General features: G+C 42.5%; 1 protein-coding gene and 1 pseudogene across 1 annotated transcript in view; both read right to left on the reverse strand.

Annotated features, from left to right (window-relative positions):
• SEPTIN10 (septin 10) overlaps positions 1-20925 on the reverse strand; it is a 55283-nt gene that overhangs the window by 13491 nt on the left and 20867 nt on the right. Inside the window, exons 2-6 of the mRNA XM_075563370.1 lie at positions 12431-12496; positions 7173-7293; positions 6327-6522; positions 3654-3840; positions 872-1033 (exon numbers count right to left, since the gene is read on the reverse strand). Coding sequence (XP_075419485.1) covers positions 872-1033; positions 3654-3840; positions 6327-6522; positions 7173-7293; positions 12431-12496 — 732 coding nt within the window. The remainder of the gene's footprint in view (positions 1-871; positions 1034-3653; positions 3841-6326; positions 6523-7172; positions 7294-12430; positions 12497-20925) is intronic.
• Positions 9402-12420, reverse strand: LOC142461427 (protein cornichon homolog 1 pseudogene; annotated as a pseudogene).

The raw sequence follows: 20925 nt of genomic DNA on the forward strand, positions 1-20925 counted from the left end.
AATGTACTGTTTGCAATTTCCTAATTGATGTTATTTAGTCGTTAGCTGCTTCATTTGGAAGAATTATTCCAGGTGAGCATAAGAAACAAAACTGGATCTAAAGACAATTTACCACATAGGAATTAAAATCACTTTATTTACATGAGTCAGTTTTTTCGACATTTTGTTCAAATCAGGGATATAAAAAACCATGAAAGGAGAAATATAATGAGCATTTTGGGGAATGGCATCGTCAGGTACTTAATATAGTTTGTCTCACTTAATCTTTAGAGGAATTAACCGTTCTGCAAATAAGTCAACAGTCTCAACGAGGCTTATCATGCCCACAACCAAGAGCCCAGTTTAGCTGGACTCCAAAGTTCCTCATGTTGAAATAGAACCAGATATTTAAGGCCAATGAAGAAGGTCAAACAAAGAACTCAGTCATTTTCAACCCTATTAGACTAACAGTTGTGTGGACATTTCATAGGCATGTCTGACACAATCGTGAGTGAGCATAAATTCCAGATTAGAAAATCCCGACTCCTAGGATTCTAAGGCACTCCCACATGGCTGAAGAAGGCAGAGTCATCTTCCTGTGGCAACGCAGTCTGGTTCGACAAAGAGCCCGCAGTCTCACAAATGCACCGCTTGATTTAGGTGACAGAAGTGGGCAGGGGGGGGGGGGCGGGCGTGGGAAATAGGTTGAAAAATAGATCCTTCTTCAACTTTTTCAATACAAAACATTGACATTTTTCTACACTGAACTTTTTTTTATTTTTTAATTTGAAATCACCTTATTTGAGGTCTTCTTCAGAAGATACAAATAAAATATGTTAGTGATGTTACTTACACACCATCTTTGTTTTCACATGTAAAACAGAATGCTTACATTCATTGAAGAATTGATTTTAGCAATAGTTTCATCGTCCGTCGGGAACTGGTAGATCTGGACACCGTTGCTAACCAGTTCACTCATGAGCTTGATCTTAAACTTCTGTAATTCACTTTTAGAAATCGCATCTGCTTTGGCAATCACCGGTATAATGTTCACCTATGAAGAATAAAGAAAATCTTGTTATTGATGATTTGTTTTTAAACCTATAAATGTTCACAAGTGAAGCCAACGGTCTATTGACACTAAAAATCTCGTCGGCCTTCCTCAGGGGGGCAGAAAAGGCTGGTTTCACTACCCATTTTTATCAGACTAAATTTATTGGAATGCAGTCCTATCCATTCGTTTCCGTCTTGGCGATGGCTCCCCTCATACTACACGGCAGGGTGGAGTGCGGTAACAAAGACCACACGCCCTGCAAAGCCTCACGTGTTTCCTGCTGGCCCTTTACTGAGAAGCTTGCCAAGCCCTGACCTGATCACGGGCTGGCTATCACTCTTCCAGCTCCTGTGTATAATCAGTCTGATAATAAATGCTGGCTGTATATTACTTTTAAAAAGCAGTCTGTGTGAGCTTCATCTGCCATCAGGTTTTAGTTTAGAGACCTCACCTTTTCTTCTCTCTCCCTCCATGTGTCTTCAGAGACCAAAGGTGTCAAATATAAGCAGGAAAGCGACACAGGCCACTTAGCTCGCCAAGAATGTTCAGTTCTTAATAATCGAAGCGAGAGTCCGGGTGGTGCCCACAGTGAGCACGCTTGGCTGCAAACCACATGGTTGGAGGGTCTAGGAGTCTACCCAGAAGTGCCTCAGGAGAAAGGCCTGGCAATCTACTGCTCAAGTCAGCCCCTGAGACCCAGCCCCCGAGCACAGTTCAACTGCTACACGGAACTCACGAGAAGTCCAAATCAGCTCAACCACAACCGCAGGTGCCATGGTCTGAGTACCGCAGCACCAGAATGACCGCTGGGTAAATCTAGCAAGTGGATGCAGTGTGTCCTTTGTCCTTTCTGCAGGTCCCTTCCCTCATGCCACGGGATCCAGTTGTGTCCCAGTATCAGACTCTTACCCAGAGGTCACAGGAAAGACATTTTACAAACACCAACGGAAAGTGTTCATGATGCAAAGGACTAAGGGTCGGCATAATTTAAAGCCTTCTCAGTGCCCCAGTGAGGAGGCGATCTGAAGTCACAGAGACCAGCAGCTGTAAGTCTGGTCCTGTGAAAGACGAACGAGCTGGCTCCACAAGAGACGGATGCCTCCACTACACTGGGATGGGGCGGCGGCTGCTTCTGTCCTTCTCCCGTTCCTTGTTTGCTTTCAGTCACGCATGTCAGGCTAACTAGTGACATGTATCAGGGGAAGGAGAGCTTAGTTTTCCTCTTCTCTAATGTCCTACTGGTTGACTGCACACATTCATATTTATTAGTCTTCTATGCTCCAAAGGTGATAAAGTTTTCTAAATAATTGTGAAACTACTATTGTAAAATTTCCCAATAATTTTAAGTAAACCATTTTCACATTCAATTACTCAAACAAGGGACGTCAAGTCCCTGCTTTCAATATCATACTTAACTATTCAATAAAGTATGCCACGTTAACATCATATGATTGCCTCTACAAACAATGTCAGCAGACTGAATGTTACACAGACATGTTTCCCTATGTGGCAGCGAGAAGAAAAGTAACATGTCTCAATGAAGAAAACTTGTCACTGTTTCCTAGAAGATAAGGTAACTTCCCATGACAACAGCTTTTAGGAACCAGAGACAATTCCCAAGGAGGCTAGGGAAGCTGGAAGGAGAAGCCGGCCCAGGCATCACCCACCTTTATATAATGAAAACAACTCACTGCCTGTAAGTAGATGCTGACTCATGGTGACCCCATGTATGCACAACAGACCTGATGTGATAGGGTTTTTAAGCCTGTGACCTTTCAAAAAGAGATCACCAGTCCTTTCTTCCTGGGTGTTTCTGGGCAAGTTCAGCCTGCCAACCTTTTCTTTAGCACTGTTGATCAAGACCTGTCTATCTGCCAGGAGGCTGGGAGATAACAGCCAGCAGTCTCTACAACATGAATCTTACCCCTCTATATCCCTATACAATATCTATCTAATCATATCATTGATGAACATCTTCCTTTACCTAGAAACCTAACTCATTAAATGGGTCATGGCACGTCTGTGTAACATTCCTTTCTAGCTTTTACTATACAGAGTAAAAGACATGACTTTCTAAATAAAAGAGCTGACTGGCTGCAGCAGCAGAGAGTGGTGACGATCTTTAGCTAACGCACGTAAGATACGCATGATCTGTGACTGATGCAAGGAAACGCTTTGCAGCCCTGGAAGGTTGGGTAGAAACTCAGCCTGCAGTCGGTGGCACCTGGCTTCTCCGCTGGTCCGAAGCTGAGCGCGGAACAAGCAAGCGCTCACTATCCCTTTGACTCCTTTCTGAAAGCCTGCTTTTATCAACCGCAATCACTCCTGGCTAGCTCATCTCAAAGATGAGCCACGACTGGCTACATAGTTCAGTAACTAAAATATCAAGATGCAAACAGAATCAGGACATGCCGATTAGGAGTAAAACTTGTACAAGTAAAACTGCATCTCGTCTTCCAAACTGAACTTCTCTGGAAAATAAGCTAATTCCAAATGTGTTTAAATGCACAGAGAAAAAATATACATACTGCAATATATACATGCACATACCTTTAAAGATATATTAAAAGTTCAAAATAAATATGAACTCATGATGAGCTCATTTCTCTCCCAAACCCACCTTACTGTCAAGGATCTTCATGGTTAAGAGGTCGAGTGTCTTCAGCGAGTGGCCAGTTGGTGAGATGAAGTAAAGGCACACGTGGATGCGAGAATCATGGTAGTTAAAGAGACTACGCTTTATCTTCAGCTCCTCTTGGAGATAGGCCTCAAACTGAGCATCTATGTAGTTGACTATGGGTTGGTAGCTAAAAAATTCAAAAGTTAAATACAACATATTCATGCAACTTTATCAGGTTTGAAGTCTGCATTTTCACTAATAAACAGTTAACAGCTATGCTCAACACTCAACCTTAACGAGATAACACCCGGAGCCTGCACCTATAAAGATATTACTTCACACTCGTCAGAACTAGAGGGGGCGTAGGAGCTCAATGGTGGAGCATTCGACTGCACAATGATCACGACTGCCAGCACTGTCAGTTGGGTCACAGACATGGTATGCTGACTCACTCCCACATCCATCTACACCTGGGGCTCTTCAGACAAAGGCTTCTATGAGCCAGACGACTGAATGAGGCCAGAGCTCTAACTGGTAACCGAACTAGGACACAGCATAGTATGCAGCTAAATTTAAAAAGGTACTTATGTCACAGGTGCTTGATACAATTGATGTATGGATTGTTGTACGAGATGTGAGAGTCCCAAGTAAAACAATTTAGAATAGAAAAAAGGCACTCGTGTCATAGTCCATGACTTTCCCGAGGTCGGATTCCTAGGGCATGTGATAACTGGAGAGATAAAGGAGAATGGCGCATGTCAGCCGTCAGTCTCCAAAGCCGTGCTGCCGAGGTTTTAGCTGTGCTTAGATACAATATGCCAAGGAAAGGTGCCATACATCCTATGGTCTGGGTCATTTCTCCCCTGGGGGGACACATCTTTCTCCGGCTTTCTAATCCTTTAAGATCCAAATCAAATCACGGGTGCAAGCAGAGAACTGTGCTCATATGGTTTCTAAGCCTTGCACTCCGTGCTGACATGCCAAATCAATACCTACGCAACCTGACTGGCTCGGCACAGCCACTCCCACTGCTCAGCTCTAGCATCCCAATCAACGACGACAGCAAACAGTTCTGATGTCAACTCCCAGGAGCACTGTTCTAATTCCTATTGAGCCCCAAACAGCAGTGTTTTGTGCTTCCAAAGGTGTGGAATTTGAATTCTTAGTTAAAGTTGGATGACCCTTCTAGCCCATGAGTAACAACCGGTAAGCAATTTGAGAGCAGAGACAAAATCTTACACAATAATGGGTCTGTGCAACAGAAAAGGGGGTAAAGGGAGACGTCGGACAGGGCAAGATATGATAAAATAATAATTTATAAATTATCAAGGGCTCATGAGGGAGGGGAATGGGGAGGGAGGGGGGAAAAGAGGACTTGAAGCAAAGGGCTTAAGTGGAGAGCAAATGCTTTGAAAACGATGAGGGCAAAGAATGTACAGATGTGCTTCATAAAATTGATGTATGTATGGATTGTGATAAGAGTTGTATGAGTCTCTAATAAAATGTTTAAAAAATAATAATAATGGGTCTGTGCAACACTGTAACATGGATGGTCCACCGGGCATATTGCTAAGTGAATGAAGGTATACAGACAAATACTGTATGATCTCTCATTAAGACAACAGATAAATATCAACTCAAATTCACTCACTGCCATCGAGTTGATTCCAACTCCCAGCCGCCCTCCAGGACACGGGGGACTGCCCTGTGGGTTCCGAGACTAACTAGTTATGGGAGAGAACAGTCTCATCCTCTCCGGATGAGTGCCTGCTGTTTTCAAACTGCTGATCCCCTGGAACCACTACGCCCCCAGGGCCCGACGGGTGGTTACAGTACGCAAGGGGGGTTGGCACAGTACAGGACATAGAGAATTGTAGCGCAAAATGTAAATTCCTAAAGAAGGCCAGGCGTGCTGAGCCAGGGGAGCCCTGGAGGTACTCTTAAGCTTGGACTGCACACCACTCGGAGAGTGCCCTTCAGTCAAATGGCGGACTAATAAGACTGCAGTGACAGACACTGCCACCCTGAGGCCTGTGCTCCTCACTTCCTTCACAGGACCCACAAACTCACTTGTTACACTTAGAGAACACAGTCGTCCTCTCGTGTACGAAACACAGTCATTTATGCAAAATAATTTTGTTCCTAGCTACTCGAGAATAAGGAAAAATTACTTATAATAAAACATGCATACATTTGATAAAGAAAAACAAAGTTATTGCTTTGCCCCAATCGATTTCCCCCTCGGAGCTTATATTAGATACTGAATGCATCATCAGTCTTACATCAATGCCAAAGATGAAACAATGGCACAGGAAGAATATAAATAAAATCTCAGTGTCAGCCTTCTCCCCCAATGCTTAATGTAACTATTTTGGTTAGAATTTTTAAAATCGCGTACCATACACATTTGTTCATATATATTTGTCTGATTTTAACTCAACGTGTTAAGGTCTTGCATGAAAATTAGTCCAACTGGGAAGAAAAAACTGTTTTCTAATCAGAACCTGAACATTCATTATTTCTACAAAGAGAAATCCTAGGAGGAAAGGTATGGATTACCACAGCAGAAAAGCCACACAGCCCAGGAAGCAAGAAAGCAGGTTTCCCGGTATAATAAAAACTCGCTTTATTACAACAACAACCACAAAAAGGCAAACAAAACAAAGCACAAACCTCTCCTCTTTATTTATCTGGTCACCAAATCCCACTGTGTTCACGATGGTCAACTTCAACCGGACATTACTTTCCTGGAGTTCGTATGTCTGAGCCTTAAGTCGAACGTTCGGATAAAAATGTGAGGATTCCTGGTCTTCAAAATTGGTATTAAATAATGTGTCGATCAATGTTGACTTTCCAATTCCAGTTTCCCCTGAATAAAACACAGATAGAGCTTTACAGGGACAATTTCTGGCTGAAAAGAAATGTCACTCTTAAACACCCCAGAGAGATGTAGGTTCAGACCCCTGCAATAAAGCAGGTCACACATGAGTATTTGGGTTTCCTGGTACATATATGTTATGCTTATCCTATATTATAACATTGCAATCTACTAAGTGCGCAACAGCATTATTTAAAAGCTTTAAGTATTTTGAGAATTACAAAATATGACACGAGGTGAACACATGCTGTTGAAAAAATGGGGCAGTAAGATTTGCTCAGCACAGGAGTGTCAGAAACCTTCAATTTGTAAAAACCTCATTCTCTGTGCAACACAATAAAGCGCAGCATGCCTACGGTCATGTCAAGGGTATTTCAAAGTCCCAGTATTTCCAAGGCTGGGCTGTCTACCAAGTAAAGACCATTAGCTAGTCATAAGTGAATCTGTATGTATGCTAAGGCGCTCAGAGCTACGAAGGCAGCACTGAAATGATTCAAAACAAACAGAAATGTTTAAAGGGCAGAACTTAAGACAAAATGCCTTGGGGTCATGAACTCACACTGAGAAACATCAGCATCAGCCTGCTTACGACAAGTGTGGAGGGAGAAGAAGACAGGCATAAGGGAGAGTCTGGCACTTACCCACACAGAGGATATTAAAACAGAAGCCTTGCTGAATGGATCTATTGACCAGCTGATCAGGCAGACTTTCAAACCCAACATGGCCAGACATACTTAAGGAACGAATGTTGTCCTTTGTTTGCTGAAGGAAAACAAAAACAGCAGCCATAAAAATCTCTCATTCAAGCAGGAAATAGGCACTTTTGAGAAGATGAAGGCAATTTATCAAAGAAACAAATGATTTTACAATCACTGTCTTCCTCCATAAGTAAATGTGTGAAGCACCAACTATGTATACCAAGTGTGTCCGCACACTCAAAATGTGTGCTTATTTCTAAGAGTGTAGCACTACTTATACAATCCCAACATTTGCTTTCCAAATGTAAAAACATATCCAAGTGAAGCAGGGCATGGGCATACACACACACACACACACACACACACACACACACACACACCCCAAATAAAATCATTATAGATTTTGATTGCATTAATTGCTGGTAAGTTGGAAAATATTTACATTGAAATGTAAAGTAAAAAACACACACAATACAAACTATCCATAGAGTACCATCTCCTAGTAGCAGCAGCAGTAGTAGTAGCAGCAGCAGCAGCAATCTGGCTGCCTAACAACATGAGCAACTCTTCCAAGTGCCACCGTTGGCTGCGAGGCAGTGGAGGCACAAGCTCGGACAGAAGGAAACCCTGTGCGGGGACGAGCACATTTACCCACCGTTTTCCCGGAGCCGCCTCCTCTGCCACTGCAGCACAAGAAAAACGAGAAAACAATTACGAGATTGGGGTGAGATCAACTAGAATTTGAGAAAGGAGGGCGTCCAGGATTTGCAAGCACACACCCCTCCACACTTGACTGCTGAACGGCACATGTAAGAGACAGAACAGAAAAAGCCCGGGAAAGTGGAGATGGGAAATAACAAGGAGCAGGCCAAAGCTCTCAAGAGTGCCACCTGGAGGTGACAGCTTGAATGTCCCGTTTTGTAAATTCAAGGGCTTAGGCAAACACCACACACAGCCTTTCCATTCAGAATCAGGGTGAGCCTCGTTTTAGGAGAAAGGGCAATATCCCTGGACTGAGGAATGCTCGCGTGTGCTGAACGCACAACTAAAGCGCACCTGCACTGAGAAAGCCTCAACCGGCAGTACAGCATGGTCCACGGGACAGAAGAACTGCCTGCTGCTAAAACACAACCCAACTCTGCTGAAGAAGCAAACAGGAGCAAACAGCAACTGCAGCCATCACGAAACGTAATTCTTCCCCAACAGGGCTGAATTGACTTCAGCAGAGACCAGTTTCAAGGTGCCTCGCCTTCCGGCAAACAGGAAGAAGCAGAGTGCTGCTTTAAGCGGCTAAATTTGGGAGAACGTGTTGCACAGCCACAGAAAACAAAAACACTACATTTTCTTTTGTGCACTGTGAACCGCTTTTACTCAGGCAAGCTTGATTTTTGTTTGTTTTTTTAATTTGAGTTTCACCCTACTGCGCTAAAGAACAGCAGGCCGGTTATACAATGTTCTCTCATTCTGTTTGGAGAAGCTACAGTACTTGCAAATGCTTCAGGATACTTTTGCCACCAGATTACAATAATGATAACCAATTTCTTAGTAAGCAATGTCTTACAAATAGTAGCACATTTAACAAGTAATTAGTATACATATATGCATTTTCTAGATCATATTCACTTATGCTTAAGAATTAAAGCAAGTATAATACTCTGACGAAAGAATGGGCAATCTCTCATTCATGCACTATACGGGGATAATACTCAAGGAGGAGGTGGGAAAAAATTGCACTCTTGTTTTGTAAAAGCATCCACGTGTAATCATCTACACGGTAGATGAGGAAATGCATACAGTTTCCCAGCGGCCAGACACGTGTTCAGCTCGTCAGAAGCACCTGACGTCTACAGCTCACTGATATTAGATGGCCTGTCAATAAAACTAAAGCAGTCCTCCAGCGTTCTACAAACAAAAGCTCCCCGTGGACTACCGGGCGAGGAACACGGCTGTTCCTTAAGGAGTGCAAGTCCACACCTGTCGACACCAGAGGTGTGTGATTTGATATGTAATTCCATTTAAATGCTTTATCTGAGCATAGCATAGCAGAAACGGTGGAAACATTTAAACAAGGAGTCTTTTTTTTTTTTTTTAATCGTCTCCTCTTGGAAATAGGATCTTGTTGGGTGGAATCCCCTCGTGCGGTGGCTTCTGCATGTTCTTCTGTGGGTCTTCCTACGAGCTCACCAGGACATGGATCATGCCTTAAAAAGGCTAGGAGATAGAAAGCTAATCTGCACCCTCCTTCTCGCTGACAATACGCTAGAACATCTGCATTCAGGATGGTTGTGGGGTCATAGAGTCCTGGGCTGCTCATCAGCGGTCTACTCCTATGCCTCCGAATATGATATGTCAGGAGGGGCGTATTGAGACCCAGCATAAGCCACACCGCTGCACAAAGAAACAGGGCACAGAAGAAAACAGGATGAGGTACTCTGGCAGTACAAGAGGACTCAGCGTATCACACTGGTCTATAGGATTCTGGTAATCAGTCTTCAGTTCCTCAAACGCTATAATGTGCCAGATGGCGAAGAAGACCAGCGCGGCGGTGAGCAGCACACCAGCGTGTAGCAGAAGACCACGAACAGGAATGCCATGGCTGCGGAGGAGCAGCAGAGCACAAGCTTGTTATGTTTATGATTAAAGTGAAGAAACTAATTTCAAGTCATGAAAGTGTTCAAGATAATACCAAAAAAAACCAAAAACTTGTTAAAGTGTCTGCAAAAAGGGCGTGTTTTTCAGATAAAAGTCCGCCAACCCCACCGCAAATTCTGAGAGAGAGCCTATATATAGGGCAGCGCAGAGCTGCTCCACAGGGTTTCTGGGACTGTAAATCTTTGTGGGAGCAGACTGGCTCATCTTTCGCCTGCAGAGCACATGGCTGGCTCGAACAGCTGACCTTACAGGCAGCAGCTCAATGTGTACACCACTGTGCCACCAAAGCACCTTTATCAGATGAATGTTTAATTATATGGCCTAATGGATCATTTCTGGTTCTAAATAAGATTTTAATGCCATGATAACAACAGTATATCCTTCATGAAAGAGGGAGTGGTCACCATGGTCTTAATGCAGAGCAACTGCCAGAGACGAATGAGGAGTAATTATTCAATATGGCTCTTTTGGTTCAAGTTTCAACTCCCACCAAACAACCTTTTACCTTCATGGGTCTGGCAAGAAGGTGGCGGGCAGGCACTGATAGGATTCACTTGTGAGGAATTGTGAACAGGATTCCCTGCAGTGCCATCCTTCTGTGTAAAAAAATGAGCCCTCTGAGAAGCAGGAAGGGGGATCTCATTACCAGCAAAGCCAGGGTGCAGCACATCCTTGGGGCACAAGATCCTTGTGCAATGAACCTCTTGGATCCAGAAGACAACTCTAACATCACAGAAGCAGGCCTGGAAGAGAGCGATGGGCTTCCAAACCCACAGAGCAAGTTAAGCAGAGTGCTTTTGTGCAGATGGCTGGCTTTCAGAATAGGGTGCCTCCAGGCACTTAACTCAGGGAGCTGACTTTGCTGACCCTAGGGGCTTAAGCTGAACTCCTTAGGGTTGCGGTTTACAATGTTTAGAGCAGAATGGCATGCCTTTTAGGCATTTATTAGCAGTTCTGAGAGACCTTTGTAATGTCCGGATAACCAAGTCAACCCTGATCATTTTTTACCAGCATTACAACTTGTTAACTTCCGTAATAAACCCTTTAATCATGAATTTTGTCTGTGACTTCTGTGTAGCCATTGCAATGGAGATTAGAATCTAGAGATCAAACAGAGAATACCAATTAACACTAACTGAATTAATCACTAAAAGATTACTACTAGTTGCTTTGACAGTCACTTCAGCAAAGCCATGAGTTAGGCGGTAAAGATTCAAAAGGCCTCCATGGTACTAAATAAAAGCGCAATAGACGGTTCAGGCAAAGGAGTTACTCATGGGAGAAACGAAAAGGATGGAAGTCTGGTGGAGACACTAAGCCACAGCAAAGCTGTGAGGGGCTTCCCTTGTTTGTATGAAGGTGGTACAGAAAAACAGAGACTCTGGAGCACAGAACTAAGAGAATGATTTGATCTTTAAAAAACAAACAAAAACCACACAGCCCTATGTGACTGTTCCAGGCGCAGTTAGGTTAAAATTTGCCACACTGTCATTTGTTCTCCCTAATGATCCATTTGCATTTTCTCTAGTTTTTAATATTTTCTGCTTTCTTTTCAATTGAGGTTTTTCTTTTACTTTTGATTATTGGTTTTTAATGTTTTTTTCTGGATATGAAATCCAGGCCAGGAAAATCTATAGGAACAGTGGCAGGATTAATGGTTCCTTGGGAATATGGCAGGGGAAGCTGGGGAGTTAATAACAATGAGTACAAGAATTTAAAAAATGTTCTGAAACTGTGGTGATTATACCACTCACTCTTCTTGATGTGAACAAATTATTGAATTGTAAGATATGTAAATTATGTCAATAAAATGTAAAAAATCACCTATGCTTATGTGCATATTTGAAATGTTCTTTACCAAAAAAATAGCTACATCTCACTTCTCTCAGTTACCATCATTTTTATACAAATAACTTTATACATGACATTTTTTGCTTGTGAAACACTACTCCTCACTAGGTTTTTTTTTGGGGGGGAGGGGTAAATATACTATACGGTTTTAAATAGCAAATTGAACAATTTTAATTTGCATAATATTATCGTTGAAAATACTGATACTGGGGGGTAGTTGGCAAACCAATCTAGAAATGAAAAGTACAGTGCATTTACTCACCTGTTTTAAATATAAATTCTAATGTGAGTTATCAAAAACACTTCAGAAAGACCTTGCAAACATCTCACACTCAGTAACATCTTATAGATATTCATTCAGCTGCTTCCTTAATTCGGACATTAAAAGTGTTACTTTATCCACACAGTTCTACAAATATTGCCATCAATGGCAATGATCATTTTCTTACCGAATGCTGCTGAGACATGGAGTTTTAATTTATTTTTCTTTAATGTCAAGGTCATGTGGACCCTCCACAATAAATCAACCCATCACTGATTTGTTATCATTTGAATAAACATAAACTTTGATTTATATTCAAGGTAAGTACAAACAGAAGCCTTTAACCCAAAAGGTTCTGTCAGTGTTCAGAGCAGACGGGAAATCCTAGATGGATCTAGAGTGCACTATCAAGCCTTCTACCGAAAGAAATACTCACGGTCTGCTCATCATCCAGTTGTGAGGGCACACAAGGTGTTTTCATGGCCCCATGGGATGGAAAGAGCTGAAAAAAGAAGAGCAACATAAAATACAAGCTTTAACCCCCAAAGTCGCCATCTAAATACGTCTACACTAACAAAATACTGTCGTTTCCACGAAGTTTTGATTTGTAGTCCACAGGATTGACTCATGTCTGAAATCACGGTTGGTTCCCTTAAAGAATTGTTTTTAGGTGCCACCAAGTTGGTTCCATCCAACTCGTAGTGACAGTGACCCGCAGAACAGATCAAACACTGCCCGGTCCAACCTCAGCCTCACCACTGTTCTTCTGTCCGAGCCCACTGTGACAGCCCCGCTGGCAAGCCACCTCGGTGAGACTGCCCTTTGCACTGCCCCTCCCTCTACCAAGCCCTAGGGGCCTTTTCCAGGGCTCTCTCCTGAAAGACGTCCAATGTACGTAAGAAGTCTCCCATCCCAGATTTTAAGGACAATCGGGCTATATTTCTTCCAAGACACACGGGTTTGTTCCTCTGGCAACTGTAATACTTTCAATAAAAATAATATGCCATATCCAACATGTACAACGGAACCAGTGGGAGCTGGAACTTGACAGAGCTGCCTTCTATTTCCAGGACTCACAAGTCTTCCACTTTTGACAGGCTGCAGTCAGCACATTTCTAACGCTCTCTACTGAGTGGGAAATAAACACTTGAGTTTTCCGTCTCTGAGAGGTGTCAGCCTTACACAGGTTCTGGCTCTCCCACGTTTGAGGGCACTACAGCAATCAAAGCCAAGCCCACTGCCATACAGCTGATCCCAACTCTGGGCAGCCCCACTTATAAATCTTTAAGGGAACAGACCGCCTCAGCTTTCGCCCATTGGAGGGCTGGAACTGCCAGCCTTGTGCCCTTGACGGGCAACAGCTCAACCGCACCAACTGCTCTGCAGGAGAAAGACGAGACGGTTCCCCAAAGACGTACAGTGTCAGAAACCCAATATAGGGTTACTCTGAGTCAGAACTCCCTCAACCACAGTGGGGTTGTTTGTTCGGTTAGTATTAAACTGTAATGAACTAGCTTCAAAAGTACTCTTTCAAGTGCTAAAAAGCCAAGCTGTTACTTTGAAGACTGTGCCTGACCCAAGCCATAGTGTTTTTCATCACTTCCTATGCATGTGAAGCTAGAAGGTAAGCCTGGAGAAGAAGAGATGCATCTGAAGCCTGGGTTGGTGAAGAACATTGGATACACTGTGGATGGTGAGAAAGCACACTAATCTGCTGTGGAATCCATACAGACAGAACACTGTGACGTGGATCCGACTCAAAGGCAGCAAAGTTCTGAGGGCCCTCTCTGCTTGTGCAGTCGGCATGCCAGACACTGTCTAATGTCCTCTGATTAGGAACAACAACGGGCGTGGCTTTACAGTCAGAATTAACTTATGTTTGCCTTTCTATCATTTTATCTCTCTATAATGCTAATCTAGGAAACAGAATTGACGTTTTAGTGAACCAAGGAGCTGGTTTATTATAGGAAAAAAAATATCTTTCATTTTACCATCTTACTCACCTTACAATTACTAGCTATCCGAGAGCAGCCAAAGAGGCGCATCAACTTGGATCTTCCTCCCAGAACTAACCTGCCTTTTGACTACCAAGATTCCACCCAGCTGACGGCCTCTAGGATGAGTTGCGAATCCGACTGTTGTGGCCTACAGGGTTTCCTACTGCACAAGCAGAAAGCCATGGAACAGCCAAGCATATCCAAACATCTATGCTTGTCTCAGGGATTGAAAGCTCCGTGGGAAAAAAAATAGGACCAATGAAGAAGACTGGAAAGACAATTTTGACAGAAGGGAAATTATTGAAGGATACGTGCTAACAAAAATTGAAGCACAAGGAGAGTAGATGTATCAAGATAATAACTGGGGCAGTTACACAATCTCTTATCAACTTGTGAAGGGGTGGAGTCTAGCCTGTCAATCAAGACATAGCCAAGGAGGCCTCTGTGTGGACATGGCCTTCTCCTGCGGATTCTGGGAACTCCTGTCTCTGCTGGACATTCCTGGTGACTAGCCACATGGAGCCATGCTGATGGCAGTCACAGATCTGGGGCTGGAGGAGCCACATGGAGACCCACACCAGGGCTGAGATGCTTCCGCCGCCACTGGATCCCCAAGAATTTCCACCTACTAGCCTGTGAGCTTCCTGCATTTAGTATCATTGCATGTGTTGCGTGAGTGGGAATAGGAATTTACAGACTGAAATCACACTATGAACTCGATCTGGACAGGGCTGGGATGTTTTCTTTATAATTACTCTTTTTATATACAGCTCTTTCTTATACACATATGAGTGTCTATGAATTTGTTTCTCTAGTCAACCCTGACTAGCACAGTAACTGATGCAAGGGTGTATAGGGGAGTTAGGCGTGGAGGGTGGGAGATAGGGAGGGTGACGGGGTTGGGGGAGCAAACACAGTATGTGGGAGGGGGGAGGGAGCACTAGAACTGGGGGTGACTACACAACTCATCTTAAAAGCGGTTTCACCATGAAAAAGAAACTGTTCAAAAAACCAGTGGACTAATGATTGTACAATTCTTGCTATGGGTGAGCTATTGAGTTGTATGACACGTGGATTATGTGCCAGTAAAACTGTAAAAGAAAGAAAGGAAATTGAACAGGCTGCCTTGTAAGTTGGTAAAATCCCCATCACAAGATATGCTCTAGCAGAGCAGCACCGTGTAATCACTGGACGGGAAGCGAGAACAATGGTCAGCTACCGTTCCTTTGAGTGGGAATTTATGAGTGTACACCTTTGAACAAGCAAAGAGGGAAAAGTATGTGATGTGGTCGAGAATAAAGAATGAGTAATTCAAGTTGCATGTACAAACAGGCTGAATCTAGGAAGATACATTCAACTGACACCTAGTTTTCATGGGATTCACTCTCCAAGCTTGGTTCTATTAAAAAGTAGATGGCTTCATCTCCTGGAAATGGGAGCATGTCCTAGGCCGGCTAGGCGCTCGAATAGCCCATCACATTTCTAACTGAGCCCAGGAAAAGCAAGGAGGGCAACCGAAGTCAGGGACGGCAGAAGCATGATGAATCACTCATTAAAAAGGCATGAAATAGGCAGTGAGCCACTGGGAAAGAAAGAATGCTGAGGAGTCCGCTTGAAGTACGTCGATAAAGAGTGGTTTTCATGTGTTCCACAATAGTTTATTTCCTGTAAGACATTACATTTTAAGGACAGAATAACAGGCTGCAGGCACTAAGGAACAGAGATGAGAAAGTCAACCTCCCGGCTATTGCAATGTTAGTGTAGGTGGGAGATACGCATACACATACATATGTCCAAAGGGGGCTTCAAAAAGCTTATGAAGAAAATGGAGTGAGAAGATAATAGAATTTTCCCCTAAGCTTTCCAAGCCCCTCTCATTCAAAACACAGTAGTAGCTTAGGAAGTCACAGAAGGCCTTGCCCAAAAAATGGCCTAGCCCGGGACTTGAGATATAAAATCCTCCTAAAGAACGCTTTCTACTGGAAACATGCAGTAGTTCACCCACATGTAAGCCTAAGGAACAAGGGCAGCAGAAGACACTGGCCATGCATTGTGCTTGAAAGCCTTCAACCATGCACGAGAGCCTTCAAAAGCCTCAACTAGAGACTACCTTAAACTTAGATCACCCAATCAATGGTGCTACACAACGAGAGAAAACAGATGAGTAAGCATAGGTTTAGCTCCATTTTGGAAATACTGAGTTTTGGTTTCCTGTGGGCACCTCAAGGAACCTACGCCTAATACTCTAAAAGTTGAGTCACATGTATAATTAATCTAGGGTAACTTTTCATGATTACTAAGTATACGTATGTGTGCTGTTATTGTGATGTGTTGCCATGTTAGCGCTTACTCACAGCCAGCCTAAGGAAAATGATCAAAGTACTGCCCACTCCTGTGCCGTCCTCCCAGCTGTTATGTTTGCGCCCATCGTTGCAGCCACGGTGCCAGTCAATCCTCTTGAGAGTCTCTCCCTTTTGGCTGACCCTCCCTCTACTTTACTCAGCTTCACATCCTTTTCCAGGAGCTGGGCCCTCCTGATAACATATCCTACATATTGGAGACTAAGGCTTGCCCTCTCACTTAGTTCTAAAGAGCATTCTGGGTGAACTTCCTCCAAGACAGATGTATTTTTACCTTCTGGTAGTCAGTCCATGGTACTTTCGAGATTCTTTGCCAACACCATGATTCAAAGGCGTCGGTTTGTCTCTAATTCTCCTTACTCACTGACCAGCTTTCATAGGCTTAACAACTGAAAATACCACGGTGTGACAGTTTGGTGTCAACTTGGCTGGGCCAGGACTCTGAGTGGTTTGGCAGTTAAAAACAGTAATTCCCTGATGGGTATCTCCAAGAGGGTGGTTCCAGTATACATTGGAGGAGGGGCTGCTTCCTATATAAATTGCTTTATTAGAGTCTGGTTGCTGCAGCTAGTTCTTTGATGTCTGTTTCTTTGGACTTGAGCCAACAGCCCACTGTATTGCTTGCTAATCCTGGGCGTCATCAGTAGCCTATCTAACCTGCGGGCCTTGGCTTCATTGGCCTCTGCAGCCATAGTCTTTTATCACCCTGCTGACATTGGGTTCAGGAGTGGCTGCACTATAGGAGAAGCCTCTGGCCTAACATCTCACCCACCCACAGCCTTGGAACTTGCTTGTTTATACAACTGTGAGTCATTTTCCTGACATAAGCACCCCTGCCCACCCCCTGCCATCCCCATCTCCACCCCCATCAGCCTGCTTGTATGTTGTGTGCTCTCTCTCTACACACACACACACACACACACACACACACACACACACACACGAGGGGTCCTGGGGGTACAGTGAGTCACATGATGGGCTGCTAACTGCAACGGTGGCAGTTCAAACCCACCAGTTGCTCTGTGGGGAAAAAGCTGAGGCTGGCTGCTCCAGTAAAGATTTAAAGTCTCAGAAGCCTTAAGGGACACTATTCTATCTTATAGATTAGCTATACATCAGCACAGACATGATAGCAATAGAAAACACATAGAACCCAGACTAAGACACATAGCTTAGGTCAGGTGCCCCTTATCCTCTATGTCCCATCTTTCTCTTTAACACTTAAAATAAGTATTGTGCAGCAAATTTGCCCACCGTAATATGTCCTTGGATTTCTTAACTGCTGCTTCCATGAGCATTGATTGTGGATCCAAGTAAAATTACATCACTGAAAACTTTGATCTTTTCTCCATCATCATGGTGTTGTCTATTTGTTTAGTTCTTTACAGTGAGTTGTAATTTATAATAAAGGATGTAGTCTTTGATCTTCATCAGTAAATGCTTCAAGTCCCCTTGAATTTCAGTCAGCAAGGTTGTGTCAGCTGTGCATCAAGATCGTTAACTCCTATTTTTATAAACTTTTCATTGTAAATTAGATAAAGGTTTGCAGAATAAGCCATTTCATACACATTTTATTTCACATCGTTTATGTCAACCCTCTCACATATCCTCATGGATTCCATTTCCTTTCTGTTTTTCCAGCTTCCATTACTTTCTTTCCTAACCCTCCTGAACTCTTGCCCTTGGGTACACGCTGCCCCTCTGATCTCAAAGGGTTGGTTATTCTACAGTGTGCGTGCTTCACCAGCGTCACTGCTCCCCTCACAGATCTGGCTAATGTTTCACTGAAAACTGCACTGCAGTGTTAAGCTCAGCTCCAGATGTAAAGGGGGATGGAAGCGAGACAAGCCATTTGGAGGAGCAAGACGTAAAGGCAACAGAGAAAAGTACTGTTATGTACAGCATTTTGCAACAATGGTGATCCAGGTGAACTACAAGTAGAGACAAAGATAAGCAGGCAGGCTGAACAGGTATGCAAGGAAGAGTGGGTGTGACCTACAGATAGAGACAGAGGTTTGACAAAGGATGTTTGCATACACTTATTTACCTTTGCTGCAAACATATCCATGAATGGGTGGAGCAAACAGGGGGCAGAGGAATGAGATTTTCTTAAACCAAACATCTTGAAGTAATTCCCATATTTAATACCAGTTTCCACTAACTCCCTAAGGCTTAAATTCTTTCTTATTAACAAATATTCAAAAAAGTTCAGTCCACCTTACTTCAGCCAGGTTGTAGGGCAAGAGTACACTGTAAGCAAGGTAAGCATGGGCTTATTTTTGCTTACTTACTAATTTACAGTGAACTGTTCCACAACTCCTGTGAAACTAACTGCTCACTACAGATTAGGTAAGCAAGTATAAGGCCGTGCTTACCTTGCTTACTGGGTACTACATCCCTGCAAGATATTCTAAGTTTGCAAAAAAGGCTTTGATTCTACAGGAAGTACTAAACTATGTGGCATTAGAAACTTTGATGTGGTGAAAAGTGACATTAATTATTCATTAAAGATTAGTAAGGAAGCACAAGTAAGCCAGTGCTTACCTTGCTTACTAACGTGATAATGCCAGGTAGGCTTACTTTTTAAAATGAAAATAGTACTTTTATTACCGTATCTTATATACTTATATTACTATATTTTACTAATACCAGGTTGCAGTATAGTATTATTTTTCTGTTTTCATGACTCATAAAAAAATAAATCTTCAAAAGGAACACAAGAGTAACGTACAAGAAGAGTCTGCATTGAAGTACAGGGAATTGAAAATACCATGACAAAGAAAGCCCACTGCTATTGAGTCAATTCCAACTCATGGTGACTGACCCTCCTAGGGATTCCAAGACCATATATAATCTTTTCAGAAAAATGGTATGTTTGAAACAATGACTTTGTGGTTAGTAGTCTACTGTTTACCCAACAGGACTATTATGATTAGAAGCACTTACTAAATCTATGAAAATAGGTATGATATGTTAAGTGGAAAAAAAAAGGTTGAAGGCCTCAATACCACTGTTATAAGTGAAAACTACGTATGCATACGTTCAAGCTATAGAAGAGAATATATCCAATGTAGACTTTCATTCACTGGAGTAAGAGAATAAATATTTGCCTTCGTATGATGTTCATTAAAATATTATCATTTATCATCTATGTTAATTTAACAAAACAAAAATATAAACATTATGTTAGTATAAATGTTTATACTTTGGTATAAAGTATACTACAAGAATGCTTTTGAAAAAGAATAAATATTCCTCAAATTTCTACAAAATTATATTTCAAATAATTACTCAATCATTTTTGTATTATTCTTTAACAAGTATTTGTTACTTTAGTTTTATTGGCACATAATCCACATATCATACAATTCAATAGTTCAATAATAATAATCATGCAATCATTACCACAATTTAGAAGGGCTTTTTTTCATAGTTAAATCTCTTTTACAATGAGTTGTGTAATCACAATCAGTTCTAGTGCTCCCTCCCCCTCCCATATAACATTGTTTGCTCCTGAAATCCCTTCACCCTCCCGATCTTCCAACCCCAACCCCTACATCCCCGATAAACCCTTATATCAGTTATTATCTCTATGCATCTACTACTTTTGTGATTAACAAACTGGAAAACCGAACAACAAAATAAAGTGGTAAGGATAAAATAATAATATAAAGATAAAAATATAAATAATGAGTAAGAAAAAAAAAGACCACCATCAGTATTTAAAAAGTCATGGAAGAAATTTTGTCATGGAACAAGAAATACTTGCAACCTGGAACAATTTCGGGCTGGGACAAAAAGGAGGTCAACTGATCAAGTATCAAGTCTGATCCAGCATAATCAAGACCACTATGATCTCTGAGAGTAAGACTATTCAAGGCCCTTGCTGTGGCTAGAGGGGATGTGCCTGCCAGTGGTCTAATCTGACTAGATATTCTACAGATGGGGTTTGGGCTCCCACTGTCACCCATAGCCTTCTCCCAATTGGGTGTTTACGACTAAAACTCTGATACTTGTCCCACTGTCATATTTGAATTTTGTTATTGTCATTTTTGGATCACACAAGCTGGTGTGCTTCTTCCACGCAGATTTGTGGACTCCTCCGTTAGATGGCTGCTTGTTTAAATATAAGCCTTTAAGACCAAGACACTATTCTGATGGATAACCGGGCACCATCTGCTTTCTTCACCACACTTTGCTGTAGCATCCTATCATCAGTGAACATTTCAGGAAGGTGAGCAGGGCGCCATGTTATCAGAACTAACTACTCTTGGATTGGAGCTAGAGTGAAGTAGGAATCCACTATCCATCTGCTTGTCCAGAGGATATACATGACAGGTTTACTTTGGTGGCCCTAATATGACAAAAATCAAAAACCGAAAAGACCAACTACACCAACAAGAGCAATAAACCAACCAGCAAAAAATAAACAAACAACAAAATAAAAACAAACAAATGAAAAGGAAAACAGAAACCCATAGAAACAGCAATGTAATCCTGCCCTCTGTCTCCCACCTCCACATGTACTACCAAGAGGAGCTAAGGTGAGCACGCTACCATGAAAAGTCTGACTT

Source organism: Tenrec ecaudatus, chromosome 11, assembly GCF_050624435.1.
Source record: "Tenrec ecaudatus isolate mTenEca1 chromosome 11, mTenEca1.hap1, whole genome shotgun sequence".
Taxonomy (NCBI): Eukaryota; Metazoa; Chordata; class Mammalia; order Afrosoricida; family Tenrecidae; genus Tenrec; species Tenrec ecaudatus.